Source organism: Berghia stephanieae, chromosome 2 (genome assembly GCF_034508935.2).
Source record: "Berghia stephanieae isolate SIO BIC M18660-M18661 chromosome 2, UCSD_Bste_1.3, whole genome shotgun sequence".
NCBI classification, from domain to species: domain Eukaryota; kingdom Metazoa; phylum Mollusca; class Gastropoda; order Nudibranchia; family Aeolidiidae; genus Berghia; species Berghia stephanieae.
The window spans coordinates 38,487,308-38,505,184 of NC_088361.1; the positions used below are offsets into that span (position 1 = coordinate 38,487,308).

Sequence of the window (17,877 nt, forward strand, 5' to 3'; positions counted from 1 at the left end):
GTTGAAAAAAGCACTTTACCCAGTTAAATTCCATACTCTGGAAAGACACGTACTTAGAAATTTGGTTAGAAAACGTGTCCTTCCAATATCAATCGATTTAAATTACCCTCATATTGGCAAAAACTCTCATACCTTGGACTCGTGAGATCTTCAAAGTAGTGTCCCAGGTTTCAGGGATACTAGGCTGCTAGCAGAACTTTCCAAGATTTTTCTACAAGAGAAGACCTACCAATTATCTCTGTCGTCTATGTGGAATTTAGTAATTTATTCATGTCTATATTGTTTTTTGTTGATAGCTGAAGAAGGGTTTTGAGCAAAAACGAGGGTAATTTAAATCGATCCATATATTAAAGGTCGAGTTTTCTGGTCAAATCTTTAAATACCTAATTTTCTGGAGTACTGCACTTAACTGGTTAAAACCCCTAACACCAACTTAAGCACGACCATATGTTATTTTAAATATCATAATACCAGTATTTAAGAAACAGTGGTTAAAAAAAAAAACAATCTTGGCTAGGTGAATAATTTGGCCTTGGGCCAAAGCTTTAACTATTTTTAGCCACCCCTTCCCACCTCCTTCACCTTAAGTAACAACACAACAGAAAGAAATATCAAGATAAAAACCACTTTGTTTAAGATATCATAAAATTATGTCAGATTGACCTCTTTTATTTTACCAGTTTAAAAAAAAAAAAAAAAAAAAAAAAAAAAAAAAAAAAAAAAAAAGTAAGAGGAAAATAACAAAATAATAACAACATGGGTGATTCACTATAGTTCCCTCCTGATCAGAGATTTTAACGATAAATATAAACTAGATTATATCCCACTAACGTTTGGATTGTTACAAAAAGAAATTTCTATCGCTCTCAACAGCAATCATCTATTACTCTTGAGCACTTGATTCAATTACCATAATAATACTATTATAACTTTTAGGTTCATAAACATTTCTTTCCGTTATTTCATTTCAAAACTTCAGACTCATTTAACAACAAAATCTTCCTGAGTAATACATTGATTATACATTTTTTAAATGAGCAAAGAGATATGATTTCACACATACCTCTCCAGGTTGAAATTTTATGTTCCTCTAACTCTTCAATCTTTGCCTGAAAAAGAAAAAAATAACATGATTAAAGGCCACTTTCCTTTTTGAAATACATTTTAAAAAATATATCGTATCATATAGTTTCAGACCTAATATAATAAAATAAATTATATTTTTTAAAAATCCTTTGCAATTAAAATTTGAATCGACAGGATGTGAACTCTCGCTTATGGATTACAATTAATATTTTAAAATCTCCAGAGAAAAAGGACAAAAATAAAAATCCCAATGAAATGAAATACGATCTAATCTATGCAATCATGCTATTAAATTAACTGATACTCCAATAAGCTAGGAAGCATATAATAATATATACTTTATTCATCCAAAAAAAATGGAAATTCGTTTACAGACGTGGCATGCATAAAAATGTATAAACACAAAGTTGAGAATCTATGGCGACAATGTATACATATATTTAATATATAAATGCAAATGTACAAACATGTAAAAATATACAACCATGTGTGACCAACCATCTCAAATCAATATTATGTGAAACTGATGCTTAAATTCCCGTTAGCTTTGCTTATGAAATATGAGATAAAACTATTGCCTTCATTGAGAAGAGTAAGATTTTGTTTCTTAGACTTAAAAATATTTAACTCTTCTCATTCTGATCTTTAAAATTCTTCATCTAGATCATTCTGACATAATACAAATTGACATGTGGGGTCACATATTTAATGCAATGCAGGCTTCTGAAATCCAGTAACAGCTATGCAATGCAGGCTTCTGAAATCCAGTAATAGCTATGCAATGCAGGCTTCTAAAACCCAGCAAAAGCTAAGCAATGCAGGCTTCTGAAATCCAGTAATAGCTATGAAATGCAGGCTTCTGAAATCCAGTAATAGCTATGCAATGCAGGCTTCTGAAACCCAGCAAAAGCTATGCAATGCAGACTTCTGAAATCCAGTAATAGCTATGCAATGCAGGCTTCTGAAACCCAGCAAAAGCTATGCAATGCAGACTTCTGAAATGGAGATGGAGAGAGAGAGAGAGAGAGAGAGAGAGAGAGAGAGAGAGAGAGAGAGAGAGAGAGAGAGAGAGAGAGAGAGAGAGAGAAAGACAGAGAGAGAAAGAGAGAGAAAGACAGAGAGAGAAAGAGAGAGAGAGTGAGAGAGAGAAAGAGAGAGAGAGAGAGTGAGAGAAAGAGAGAGTGAGAGAGAGAAAGAGGGAGAGAGAGAGAGAGAGAGAGAGAGAGAGAGAGAGAGAGAGAGAGAGAGAGATATTTACCAATGAAGCTATAAAATATATATTGTTTACACCTATATTTTTCTTTTTTCTTTAATTGATTCCACTGAATATATTCTTTTTTTTTAAATTACCTCTGAGGTTTTGTAGTACTGTTTCAAAATGTTGATAAAATCGGTGATGGTTAACATACCTGCAATAAAATAAATTTATTTATATTAAAACATTAATTAAACTACATACTCATGCTGTTTATCAAATTCACTTTCAAAATCTGAAAAACAATTTCTGGAACAGCAAGTTCAACTTTCACTTTAAAGCCAAAATATCAAATAAAAAAAAGAGACAGTATTTTTTTAAATTATTATTTATCTTCTTTTGTTTTTGTTTTTTTGGTTGTGTTTTTAGTTTTTCTTCTGAAGTAAAAAAAAAAAAACAACAAAAACCAAACTTTTAAACTAAAATAAGCTAATGATAGAAATGTGTTGTCCAAGAGATACCATTTTGGTGGCTAGAAGTAAAATCAAATCATACTCACCAACATAATTCTGTTTCACAGCGTCCCATAAAGGTGCTGCTCTCACGCCGTTGTATACAAGGGCAAAAAATGCTTTCTTTACCTGAAGTAAGAAAATAAACGAAATTCATGTAGAAAAATGTATCTCCTAAAAAAGGAGCATATAAAAAGAAGGGAAAAAAACCCCCCCAAAAAACAACAATACAAAAAAAAACCCAAAAAACAACAACACAAAAAAAAAACCCCGAAAAAAACAAAGACAAAAACAAATCCACAACCAAACAAAAGACATTGCAGACCCCCCCCCCCCCCCCCCCCCCCCCCCGCCAATAACGAAAATAACACCATTACCTTCCTTTTCCCGCCCCGCCCCCGGCATAAAAAGTGAATTTCCTTCCCTACCCGAAAACAATACAAAAGGTCAAAAAGATGTCAGTTTGCCAAATAATTCCATAACCAGAGCATCGACAATGAGATAGATACCTTTCTATACGACTCGACTCCACGGCAAGAGCCTAGAAAACTTGCTGCTTAGAAAAGATATGGACGCATTATACAAACCAGAAAAAAAATAAGTTGTTTAAATTCAAATAATATAATTTATAAAAATAATTCATGATCACGCACGGTATATCAAATTCAAGTAATTAAATTTGCATTCTATTTTACAACGGCAGCTAGGAGACTGCAAAGAACTAGAACTAGAACTAGAACCACGTTTATCTGCCACTGTGCAATTATTAAAAATCCAATACTCACAACATCCGCCAGCCGGATCTAACGTAAATTGATTGATATAATCAATTGAGAACTATCGCCAAAATGCGCTGTCTAAAACTTCCATTTCGTTTCTTCTATAATTTCAATCATTTTCAAACTAACTGACCGGTTAACATCAAAAAAAAAAAAAAAAAAAAAAAAAAAAAAAAAAAAAAAATTCAACAAAAAAAAAATGTGGAGTGCACTTGAAGTGCTGACTCATTGAATAAATATGAAGATAATAAGAGTACATCACATCAACCCATTTGGATTAGGCTGACCGCCGTTTGACAAGTCGGGTGTCAGGTTGTTCAGTATGCGTCCATCACATAACCATATTGCTAAACCCATCTCTTGCACCCAGAATGATCGTCAATTTATTTTTTTTTATTTTTTAAAAATGGGACGAGGTCACATGAGGTGAAATAATAAACTACGAAAAGGACGTCTGCGGCTGGGGAGGGGAAAAGAATAAATAAGAGGCAAATATCACAACATCGTATTGCCAGCATAAGAAGATGGAGAGTGGATGAAAGGAGAGAAATGCTGGCATCGTTATTGGATCTGTCAAGACGAGAGGCGTGGATCGACCTCATCCCTTAACTGTGATCAGTGCTATTGGGAAGGAGGAAGGAGGAGGAGGAGAAGGAAGGGGAGGTAAAAGACTCGTTATTGATTGGGTGAGTTTATGGCCATGTGACCATGATGAGTCGAGCAATCCTTACACTTCAAGGCTGAGTTCAGAGAGAGAGAGAGAGAGAGAGAGAGAGAGAGAGAGAGAGAGAGAGAGAGAGAGAGAGAGAGATCACTGTATTAAAGTGAATTGTGCACTAGCCAAAATCGTATTTTCATATTCGAGGTAACCTAGACACTTGAAAATAAATCCAGCATGACAAGTTCTACCATACTGTAGATAAAAGAACCCCCCCCCCCCCCCCCCCCCCCAAAAAAAAAAAAAAAAAAAAAAAAAGAAAGAAAAAAAAAAAGAAAAAAGAAAGAAAGAAAAGAAAGAACCCCCATTTAAAATTTGGGACAGAAAACTCGTCGTCCAAATATTGATCGATAAAACGATCCTCATCTCGGCAAAAAAACCTCTCAAACCTGGGAATTAGCGTGGTTATTTATTAATTATTTTTTTCAAAGGACTACGGCCGAGTTCACAAAGACAACTTAATGTCGACCAGTTTGCTCTGTAATACAATACTTTTTAAAAAAGTGTCGAATGGTAATAACCAATGTTATACATGAGTGGGAGAAAAGAAAAAAAAGACTAAATTATATGGATCGTATTCGTCGATAATTTTTGACATATTATTGGCAATTAACGCAGAATACGATGGCATTCTCGTGACAATAGAAGAAAAATGTGAGATTTATTTGATTTTAAGACACGTTGGGAGTTATCTTTATCATTTAGAATTAAAGTTTTCTGGTCTAAATGAGAAGAAAAAAAAGTTATAATCGTCAAACGTGAGATTATAAAATAGCACTCATCGTGTCGGCACATTGGCAGGAAACCATCGCTTAGGACAATAATAAACCATTAAGTAAATGTCAAGGTCACAGGATAGATCGTACGACTCCGGCTCCCAGTTACAACAGTATCAACATGTGATACCAATATTGTGGATACCATCAGCTGCTGCTGTTTTATATATAATGTGATATTGTGTAATAAAATTGCACGTCACTGACCTGCCACGAACAGGTCAGGTTTTAAGATCTATCAATATTTCAGGAATTTATATCCTCAACAAATTTTATGAGCGGAAAGAGAAAACAAATGTAAATAAAAAAAAGAAAAAACAAACATAACAAAACCAAGAAGAAAAAGAAATACCCCCAACCCCCCAAAAAAAAGACAAAACAAGAAAATAAAAGAAAAAAACAAAATCAAACCAAAACAGTAAAACAAAACAAAACAAATCAGTTTAACCGATAGGCTAGGAGTTTTACGCCTCCCACGACACTTTAGCACCTGTCAAAAAGTAGTTAAGGTAGATAAATAAAAATTCGTTACCGAATTGTTTGGAATAAAGTTTTCGGAAAAAAACACGAATTGTGTTAGTAAGCAGGTCTGCATAATGATGTGGACACCAGAGATGTCAACAAACGTCCTCTCTCTCCTCTCTCTCCTCTCTCTCTCTCTCTCTCTCTCTCTCCTCTCTCTCTCTCTCTCTCTCTCTCTCTCTCTCTCTCTCTCTCTCGCCTATGAATATTTAATAGTGCAATTTCATAGGAAATCCGACACCTCATATTTATCACAGCATGCCAACTGGACGCGTTTGAAGCTGTGTTAGCGCAGAATCCGATCACTTTGAAATGGATGAACACCACACTGTCATAATATAACAGACCCCTGTCACGGACATATCTACCTCCCCCCCCCCCCCCCCCCCCCCCTCTAAAAAAAATAAAAACAATAAAACATAAAATAATAATACATAAATAAATAAATAAATAAATAAATAAATAAATAAATAAATAAATAAATAAATAAATAAATAAATAAATAAATAAATAAAAAGATTGGATTGGGGATCAAAATTGTTCCGTACAACCAATCTTAATGTTTTGCCAACGAGCACAGAAATACTGGCAAATCTAAAAATAATACAACTACTTTTTCAGATTGATACACGAGTAACGTGTAAAACTTTTAAAATTAAGAAGAGCAATTCTATCAAGTCACCCATTGACTCTTTTATTTAGAAAATCTGCTACGGCATAAATAATTCAATTGTGCGCACCTTTAGACTTTATTACTCGATTAATTTGGAGTGTTAACGACTCTATTAAATTTCACAATGCAGTAGTATAATAAATAAAATAGACAAGTTGCCTTTTCCTAATAGACTTTATTTCCCCGCAAATATTGCGGGTTCTTCACTAGTATACAACAACAAACAAACACAACAACAACAACAAAAAACCCAACAAACTGTACACTTTCTCCAGAATTCTGTATCAATTATAAATGCATGATTTTCACCTCTAATATTTATAGACCAATTCTTTTAAATATGTTAGCTTAGGGGAAGTGCGACTTAGTTTGGCACAGACCTACGTGTACATAGTAGTTATGGTGATGATACCCGAAGGCTCGATTTAATTTTTACGTTGGTTTGATAGCACATTTCCATTACGATGAATGAGAATGGATTATCAGACCTGCAAATAAGTACACTAGACCTGTAAATGAGCTCTATAAAAATTGACTGAAACTCTTCGACAAACTGAAGATTCAATTATTTTTTTTTTAAATAAGGGCATCATTGGAGAGGAGAGTGATAAATACAATATATCAAAATAGTGGGTGTTATTTCTTACTGGAAGTATGACTGCCATAATTTGATGTAGAAGGAATGCTAATAAGCATGTCATTCATATAGGTAAAGATGACTTCATCAAAGTTTACTTTATCATAGTTTTGAGACTCGAAGGGTAAATGTGGTCAATTTTGGCTTAGATGAAACAGTGAAATTTATCGCTCGGTGGCTCAGTTAAAATTGGCTACAGTTGGAATCACGACGGATTGGAAAGTGAAAAAATAATTTAACGAAGGATGTGTGAAAATACCCAGGGAAGTGTTCAGACACGCCTTTTATAAAAAGCGTCGCTTTGTCTTGGCAATATATACATCGTTAATATAAACGGTCCCCATGAGCTATGCGTAGCGCTGTGGAACACTCCTAATTATTTTACGGACATTCGACTACGATTTGTGAATTCTTTCTTTTTTTATTTCTTTCCTTTTTTAAATATTTGAATTTGACAAATTGACTGATTTCAGTTAATTGACTGAGAATTTACACGCCGCAACATATCCATTTCGGTGTAAATTAACTATACTATTTCCACAGGTTCATTTTTCAAATTTTTATTTAAAAAATCCGAATTAATTGTATTTCCGATCAGTATTAAAAATAAATTCTCCTCCTCCTCATCATCAGCAACAGCATGACCACGACGACTACCACCACCACCATCATCATTGCATTGCTCCCATGCCCTCCACCCCCCCCCCCCTCCCAATCTGGATAACTCACTGGGCATTGTACTAGTACAACAAATATAATTTGATGTTCAAGAGAGAAACAAATAAAAAATAAACAAATAAATAAATAAGCACAAAATCACCAGTTCATGACATGTATTTCCTGTATAAGATGAGATACCTCGTCAAAATAACTAACATTCTACTTACGTTCAACTGTGTGTCAAAGATGACGAGCTTGGCACTGGTAGGAATGAGGTCGTAACATTTGTGTGTCTTCATAAACTTTACATAAATTAGATCTTCATTCTCATCTAGATGAAAATAGAAAAAAAAATTGAAAGTATAAAAACATTTGAAAACAATATAAATAAAAAAAAATAGATTTAAAAAGCAACAACAAACAAGGCCAAACAACAAACAAAACCACATGAACCCGAAGTAAAAAAAACAAAATTGAATAAAACTGGATTTGAAGAGTTAGTATATGACTGACTTGGACTCAGTCCATGGTTAAAAAAACAACAAATAAACAAAAAAAAAAAACAAAAAAAAAAAAAAACTGAGCTTTTATATAGAGCAATATCCACTAAATGTGTTCAAAGTCCAATACAAGGGGTCCCTAGCCAGCAGCAACACTACACATGGAGGACGAGACTTGATGCCTGTTAGACGATATTACAATTATTTTCGACAGACACAACGCTGTTAACGACCAGGTACTCATTTTATACCCGAGTACGGTGAGAGAATGTGAGTAAAGAGCTTTTTCCAAGGACTCAACTATCCGCCGCTCGGAACTAGAACCCAGGACCTTCCGATCCGAAGGCGAATGTCATATCCCTGGACCACACAGCCATTGGGATACCGTCTGCATGCCCAAGACAAAGCCCAAAGGTCAGAAAAGATCTCATCCGAGCTCCCTCCACTTCGTTACGGACAGAGGAGAGTCCTTAACACCGAGTTAAAAGGCTTCCTATACCAAAATTAGTGCGGCTCCACTTGCCATGGGCAACGACAATACGTACATAGCACTTCGGATATTTTAGTCCGCTGTGGGTACAAATCAACATTCCAAGCCAAGGTCAATCACAGCGTTACTTATCGTATAAAGATGTTCATCAACACGATAAGAATGATCTTATTTTAGTTTCAACGTAGAATAACTCCTAGGTCCACTCTCCCAAAATATAGATGTAAATGATTAGATATAAAGTAAATCATCGTTATAACAGTAGTAGTAGTAGTAGTAGTAGTAGTAGTAGTAGTAGCAGTAGTAGTAGTAGTAGTCGTAACCCTAGCGACAGCAGCAACAACGACAACAAACAATTATAACGACAATGACAAATAGAGAAAAAAAAGAACAAACAAGAACAAACAAACAAACAAACAAAAACAAAACAATCTCATCCCAAAGATCTTGAACCAATATATATATATATATATATATATATATATATATATATATATATATATATATATATATATATATATATTTAAACGTTCTGTTAGAGTCCTATAAAAGTTTGTGGTTGTGGTGGTAGTTAGGGCATTTGAAAAAGGCATCGAAATGATGGACTACGAAACCTAAAAAGAATTATTATTTTGCTATCTATATGGGTGCCCGTAACATCGTCTCCAACATCTGTATCTATCTGCATGCAAATTTTCATTTTGTATGGATTTGCAGGGGGGAAAAAAGCCCTTTGTGCAGAAAGCCCATTCGAGTGGCTCTCGTCTCCTTTGTAGAATATCTTCGGTTTTGGAAAGGTGAACTACCCTAATCTGAGGGCTCGATGACATGACATTATGCAAATTAATGTGTATTTTACAATGTGCTTTGTGGTAAGAAAAATAAAAGAAAAAATAATAATACTAATAAAACCTTATATTGTGACCAGCTAACAACATGATGGATGTGACACCTCAAGGACGATTGAATAAACCATAAGTCATCTCCCCTTTGGGGAAAAATGTGGACAGCTTCCAATTTTCTGTGGCCTTATTTATCTTTCTCCCCTTTTTTCTTTATTTGTTCTATTCTCCTCTTCTTCTTTTCTTCACTTTAATAACATCATTTCTTTCCCCTTGTTTTTCTATGTTTTAAATTTTAAAACCCCCCCCCCCCCCCCCCTTCCTCTTTTTATTTTCTTTAACTCCAACACGGGTGCACGCGATCAGCTTCTATTATTTCCACTTGATACTGGTATTGTATACAATGCCCCGTCTGTTCCATTAGATTCAGGTGTCTATTTACTCAAGCCAACATCCATTTAACGGCCTTTCCAAGAATTTTCAACACCTTTCGAGAAAAAGTAAGATTTCTTGTCAAAGAGAGCACGATCTTATGGTGGGAAAAAAAATGTAGTCTGTAATAGTAAACTCGCAGTCATCTCTCAAGTTAAATAAATTTGGAATAATTAAATTGTCATAAATGCTTGCCAATTAATTTTTTTTTTTTAAACGTGTTTTGTTTTGGTTTTAGGTGATTTCAGACTACAGCAGACTGAGTCATGACGTTACAGTTGAGATCAATACTCTTGACACAGAGCCGCCTCAGCATGTGTCAACATTAATACCTTACGCATCCACCACCCCTCCATCGGTTTGATATAAAAATATCAACGACGAGGATGATAGCTCAAGGCCGAATACGTTATTATTATTATTATTATTATTATTATTATTATTATTATTATTATTATTATTATTATTATTATTATTACGGCTGATGTATGTCCTTAAACATGACAATAGGGCTTTATACGGTTATGGTCTCTTGAGCGATGGAAGATAAAAGGATGTAAAACTGATCAAGATAGAATTGGAAAACGATACAAACACAAACAAACAAAATATGTTTTTAATGGTTATTGCTACAGAGACAATTTTTTCGGACAGATACAACGCTGTTAAGGGCCAGCTACTCATTTTACACCTGAGTACGATGAGAGAATGTGAGTAAAGAGCCATCTCCAAGGACTCAACTATGCGCCGAGCGAGGCTCGTACCCAGGACCTTCCAACCCGAAAGCGATTGTCATACTACAAGACCACATAGCCGCATTTTATGGATAGGAGGAAAAAACTTAACCACAACAATAATAACACAAAAACATTGTACTCACCTAGATCTTCTATTTCCATTCGATCCGAATCCACACTTAACTGGAAAATGGAAAAGGAAAAAAAAAAAAATAAGCATAAATAGTTTGTAAATAATATGAAATAAGAATAACATCAAATTATATATTTTTTTTAATGAATCAAAATCACATGTCGCATTGTCAACATTAACAAAATTTAAACAATAACCTAAAAAAAAAAAAAAATTAAAAAAGAAAGAGAATACATAATTTTGCTATGGTTTGTCTTCGGTACTTTTCATAACTAGTTAATTAATCAATTCATTTATTGGTCAATTTAGTCATTCCATGATCCATTAACTTAGGGATGGCTTTCTCTCTTAATATACCTATTCTATTTCTTTATCTATTCATTTATATATATTTATTTCTTCTTTTTTTTTATTGATATAATTGAATTATATATATATATATATATATATATATATATATATATATATATATATATATATATATATATATATATATATATATTTATATTCTGTTTATTTATTCAACATGTTTATTTGTTTATCCATTCATACATTCATTTATATTTTTTCCTGTACTCTTCCTCCAAAATAAAGCTACACACACACACGCACACACAAACACGCGCGCAAAGAGTCAGGGTATGGCATTTTACAGAAAATGGTACATCGAGAGGATGTTCACGAGAAACCGACTTTTGACTTTATCACAAGATCCCGGAGCCAGAGAGGAATTTAATGACAATAAAAAAAATAATTATTTCAACAAAATTCTGGCAGTTTAAAGGTTATGGAGCACATCAGCTTCGTGAGGTTTAGCGCGCATGTTATGTCAGGCTATTAATCGTGTCAATGATGAGGTATTTTCTCTTATTTTATTATCATTATATGTAATTTTTTCAAGGAGTTCCGATTTTCAGCATAGAAATCCGATTACCGTTATAACTGACTTGTCCTCCTCCTCTTTATCTTCCATTAGTATTATTATCTTCATCATCATATCATTATTATTATTATTATTATTATTATTATTATTATTATTATTATTATTACTATCACTGGTATTATTTTAATATTATCATCATTATCATTATTATTGTCAACATTATTATTATTGTTTTTATTATCGTTATTATTATCGTTATTATTATTATTATTATTATCGTTATTATTATTATATTATTATTATTATATTATTATTATTATTATTATTATTATTATTATTATTATTATTATTATTATTATTAATAATAATAATAATAATAATAATAATAATAATAATAATAATAATAATAATAATAATAAATTATAATAATAATAATAATAATAATAATAATAATAATAATAATAATAATAATAATAATAATAATAATAATAATAATAATAATAATAATAATAATAATAATTAATTATTAATATCATCATCACTTTCATTATTATCAATATTATTTCATTTCTTCAATGAATGTCACGGAGTTGGCAATTCTTTTAATTCATAACAGAGCTCTGCCAATCGTTTTGAGAGAGAAAAAAAATATTAAAAAAAAAGAAAGAAAGAAATGCAAAGCACACATACTGAAAGAAAAAAAAAAAAGGAGGAATGCAAGTTTCAAGATTGATATTTACAATATAAAACATCATAATTAAATGTATAAACGTTCCGTTCTTGCATTCTTATTTTTATTCTGGTTTCAGACCAGACATATTGCTGAAATTTATATTTTACAGTTAGTTAGCGTCACTCAAAAGAGTAGAGAAACAAACCCAAAACAGCTAAAAAAAAAAAAAAAAAAATGAAAAACCCAAACCCAAAACCGTGATCCATCGTCTCAAATCGGTATCATGCCGGAGTGAGCCGAATGCCGAAATGTGAATTTCGAGTTAAAATGATAGGAAATATGAGATTTTTTTTTGGTTCATCCTACTGAAATAAACTGTATTCTTCTTTATAAAAAAAAAAACAAAAAAAAAAACAAACAAACAAAAAAAAAAAAAAAAAAAAAAAAAAAAAAAAAAAAAAAAACCCACGTCCTTATAATGTGAATCTAATGAAAGTTGTAAAGACTCTCCACAGTGGTTTTAGTTGACTTACCCTATTAAAGACATCCGTTTTAAAGATGATGGCATGTGTGTGGCCTTCATTGCTCAGGGAACTACTACGATGAGTGCTCGGGGGCGCTGATTTGGGCTCTCCGCCTTGTAGACGTAACGGGGACACTGGGGAAAGCAATAAAAATAACATTTAAAAAATAATAAAATTCCTCTTATTCAATCTCCAATGGGAAATGTATCTGTAGTATCTATTCCAAGGGAAGACTGGAATATGCCAGGCGTCAGCCACAGTGCGACACCGCAAAGTGAGCTAGGGCGAGGTGGCGAGGTGATGGGAGTCGAACTTGATACCCTCTGGATGCGAAGCAAAGACCATACTACGACTGGTGGCAGGCTGGCAAAAGTTATGAGGTGATACTGACTTTTTCATGGACCGAAGTATAAATTTGTCTTTTAATGATTATGTCCGTTAACATGTCACTTTAGCCCAGGGCTTGTTTGATAAAAAACTCTCCTCTCAACAATGAATAATAAATAAATAAAAATAAAAATGAGCTTTATATAGCGCAATATCCACTAAATGTGCTCAAAGCGCTTTACAAAGACTCAACTATGCGCCGAGCGCGAGGCTCGAACCCAGGAGCTTCCGATCCGAAAGCGAGTGTCATACCACAAGACCACATAACCGCATGAATGCCTGGATGGGTGGGGTGAATACAACGAGTGAAGAAGCGGATGAAATGATGGATGAATCAATGTTCGATGGACACAAAGTCGTGCATTTAAATTGCATGTTGCAATAAATGGTTAAAATATAATCCAAAGGAATAATCTTTAAAAAGAATAAATAAAAATTCTATCTCCAAACCCCAACTGCCTAAATAATTCGCGTTTTGGAACAAAGTCTCAATATTACTAATCCGATATTTAAATTGAAACAATGTAGCATACCTCAAAATAAATGAAGAAAAAAGAAAAAAAGGATCTGGTACTGCAAATCAGATGTAATACAGGAATGGTAGAAAAGTTGATCTCCAGAATAAAACAAACAAACAAACAAACAAAACAAAACAAATATCAGGTGGAGGTTGGAGAAAGGAAAGGTCACAGCTTGTACATGTCATTGTATTTTAAACCGAAGAGTACTCTTTGCCTCATCTTAGTTATTTCATTTATTTTTATTAGTTTTTAGGTTTTTTTTTTCGTTCTCCATTAGCTATGACAGATCGTTAACCCCATGTGCTCTCTTGGGCAATAATATTATGGTTGATTTGTTTTATATCGTTGATCACACATTTGTGCTACAGATCTATTATTATCACGCTCCAAAGCGTTCGATTTCTATAGGTTTTGAAAAAACAAACACACACAAGCAAAAGCAACAACAACAACAACAATAATAATAATAAGAAGAAGAATGATAATAATAATAATAATAATTATGATGAAGATGATGACAATAATAATAATAATAATAATAATAATAATAATAATAATAATAATAATAATAATAATAATAATAATAATAATAATAATAATAATAATAATAATAATAATAATAATAAATGCGTAACTCATAATACAAACACAAAGCAAAACACGCCCATAAGGCGAAAACCACCGAAATCAGCTGACAAACCAAGCCTATTCATTCCCGTCACAACCCGTATCGACCCTATCCTTGGAGTCGAATAACCGCACAATAGATTTGGATGATGGCCAAACGCAATCATTATGGAATTCCAATCCCTTTTGTATTAACGTCCTTTTAAAACGTCGATAATAAATAAACCAATTTCAAAACAAATAGTGTGTTGTGTTATTCTCGCCCGACACACCAGACAAAAGGCGAATATTCTATTGCAATTCTATTTTAAGGTGGGATCGTGGAGTTCTGTATTCAACTATTTAATTTTTTTTTTTTTTTTTTAAATATTAAAAAAAAAAATTTTTGACACAGTGAAACAACCACGGTTTTAATCATAGTTAAAAGCTTTACGCGAGAAAAAAAAGTGCAAGTGAAACAAGAGAATTCTGTAATACAGAGGATCCCTCTTTCCAAGGCCATCTATGTTTTTTTTTTTATTTTTTTTTTTTTGTATTTTTTTTTTAAGGAAGAGAAAGAAAACAAACAAACCAATACTAGATACAATACAGAAGAATACAAACACACGCCAGGGAGACCAATATCGAGAACAGTGTTCCATCAAATTCTTTTAACTTTTTGAAGGGTATTACCAAAAAAAAAAAAAAAAAAAAAAAATAGATTATAAACGACTCTCTCTCTCTCTCTCTCTCTCTCTCTCTCTCTCTCTCTCTCTCTCTCTCTCTCTCTCTCTCTCTCTCTCTCTCTCTCTCTCTCTCTCTCTCTCTCTCTATTCCTAACAATGAAGTGACAGATTCAACATGGAAAGGGTAGACTTTACAATTTACAATGAAATGTAATGTCGGTCGATCAGAAATTCACCGGTGAGAACATGAACCTTAAAATAGTGGGCAGTTTGTTTTGACAAGTTGGTGATACTGAGGCGAAAAAAAAAAAGTCTAGATTTGTATATATTACAAATCACATGTGCAGAAAACCGCTTGCTTTTTTTGTTGTTTGGTTTTAAAAGCAATCTAGATATGAATATGAACTTTCCATTGACTTTTTAGACCTATTCATGGGCGGGGCTTTAGCCGACGTGTACTTATTTACAGGTCTGATAACCGCTCATTATTGTAATGTAAAGCTCAAAATAATGACGCAAAATAGAGTCCATTACAACAATGTTGAACTAGGCCCATACGTGGGTTCGGATGTTAGACCTGCATATATATAGACGTCTGTTTAAGCATAAACATTCTTCTCTTCCATTAAAGTCAAACCCACAATCTAATATAACCCTTTTTATCATATTATAATCGGTGTCATTTTCTGGAAAACACCTTAAAAACAAGACTACAATGCCTAGTGAAAACCTACAATAAAAGACACTGTCCAATTAACTGCCAAACTCTGTACAAACACGTATTTATTGTTTTAAGTTACACGTTTTTTTCTTGAATTATTTTCAAATAAATCATTTTTTAAAATACCGAGCTCCGTGGGATCAAATAAATGTAGACCCCCCCCCCCCCTCTCCCCACACACACAAAAAAAATATACGGCAGTCAACTGGTTAAGTTAAAACGAAACTGCCTCATTATCTGCTGAATGCTTAGACTCCTTCCGCACTAGGACAAAACTGTCCCGGGACAAATTTGTCCTGTCCCACTGGAGAAAACTTCTATTCAAAAGGGGCTCCGCACTAGGACAGGACTGTCCCAGGACACACCCGCGCGAATGCATTATTTATTTATTTTTACAAGATTCAAAAGTGTATTTGTAGGCAATTGCAACTCTAATAATTCACGTTTTATGAATCAACATAAGATACGACATGACGATAATGATTTTTTTACACTGAACAATGGGATTTGTTTACATAAGATTTATATAATCATGACATATTCTTATAGCAAGAGTAATACTATTGCTGCTGCTGCTACTACTACTACTACCACCACCACCACCACCACCACCACCACTACTACTACTACTAGCAGTAGCAGTAGTAGTAGTAGTAGTAGTAGTAGTAGTAGTAGTAGTAGTAGTAGTAGTAGTAGTAGTAGTAGTAGTAGTAGTAGTAATGGATGAAATAAAGGTTGCATATTTCTGTGCTTTACTACGTGGAAAAAAAAAGATAAATTGAAAGAGAAAACAATATCGGGTGCATCCTTTAATGACCCAAAGATTGCTCAAGGGTCAATTCCGTAGACTCTATGGTCATCTCCGATCTTATCCTAAAATGACTTTCTAGGAATCACATCATTTTACCCAGGTGCGAATGAGTACCAGTTCGCTGATGAAAGTAATCTTTGACGGACTAGCATCATTCAAGAGATAATAGAAAGTCAGCATGCTTCGTTCCCGAAAGGCATCAGTTGACTAAGTCACCTCGCCTAGCTCAATTTGCGACGCTGCACTGCGGCTGACGCCTGGGTTATACCTCGTCCTAGCTAAATTTGCGGCGCTGCATTGCGGCTGACGCCCGGGTTATTCCAGTCTTCCCTTGGAATAGACCCTCGAGAAAAATTTCCCCTATGGGATGAAAAAGGGAATTTTATTTTTTTTTTAAATTTAAACTGTTATCTGTCTGTTCAACGCCACAGAAACATGGATAAGTTCCGGATTTATAAGCTTAGGAGGCAAGATGGCCCATGGTTAGCGCGTTGTACTCTGGACTCAGAGGTTCTGTGTTCGATTCCGACCGAAGCCAATCTGTACTTTCTAGAGCAAGAAAATTTACTCCAATCACTCACTCCAATCAGGTGTAAAAGGGTACCTGTCAAGCTGGGATAGTAATCTGCGATAGACTAGCGTCCTGTTCAAAGGTTTTCAAACAAATACGTTAATTGTCCGCTTCACGCTATTGAAACCGGGATAACTCCTGCACCATTGGCTACAAGGCTCTAAAGGACTTAATTTGTCTTACAATGAGTCCAAGTGGCTCAGAAGGACTTACTTAAAAATATTTAATTGAGAATTCCCGAAATAAATAACGATAAAGATACTTGATCCCACAAGTTACCGAATAGATGTGCGACCGGTTTTAGACTCGTTACTGCTGTGTCACAGTGTGACACTTCTTAAATTATATTTATAAACATACGTTTTTATATTGCCGAAAATGTTTATGTTGCTATGCCTTCTGTACGTGGCTTCATCACATAGAATTATTTTTTGAATTGTTCTTGCTTTTTTATATTCAGAATTGAAATACATAAATAAATTATAACTGATATTGAATGTAAGCATCAGTTTAATATACCAAAACAGATAAAATGGACGTTTCGGGTTTTCCCTTCATCAACAACACATGATGCATTAAAAACTACAGACGAATGAGATAATGTGGTAGTGGCGTTGTTAAGATGCATAAACAAAAACATTGATGGGCAGGAAATTGTATTGCTACTTTGCGAGGAAGCGCGAATTAAAACAGAGCAATAGAAATTTATAAAAGGTGCGTACTTAATTATGTCAAAAGAGGGGAGGCGGGGAGGAACTGTGTAATGCAGTATAGAAGACAGTGAACTAAAATAAAGTGTGGA

At 33.6% G+C, this 17,877-nt stretch overlaps 1 protein-coding gene across 10 annotated transcripts in view; it reads right to left on the reverse strand.

Annotated features, from left to right (window-relative positions):
- The window catches only part of LOC144964838 (5'-AMP-activated protein kinase subunit gamma-1-like), a 378,380-nt gene that overhangs the window by 13,559 nt on the left and 346,944 nt on the right, over positions 1-17,877 (reverse strand). For all 10 annotated transcript variants that reach the window (XM_078899538.1, XM_078899543.1, XM_078899540.1 and 7 more), the window contains 6 exons: positions 12,782-12,906; positions 10,703-10,742; positions 7,786-7,889; positions 2,841-2,922; positions 2,437-2,495; positions 1,064-1,109 (listed from right to left, as the gene is read on the reverse strand). In XM_078899538.1, the coding sequence (XP_078755664.1) occupies positions 1,064-1,109; positions 2,437-2,495; positions 2,841-2,922; positions 7,786-7,889; positions 10,703-10,742; positions 12,782-12,906 (456 nt within the window). The remainder of the gene's footprint in view (positions 1-1,063; positions 1,110-2,436; positions 2,496-2,840; positions 2,923-7,785; positions 7,890-10,702; positions 10,743-12,781; positions 12,907-17,877) is intronic.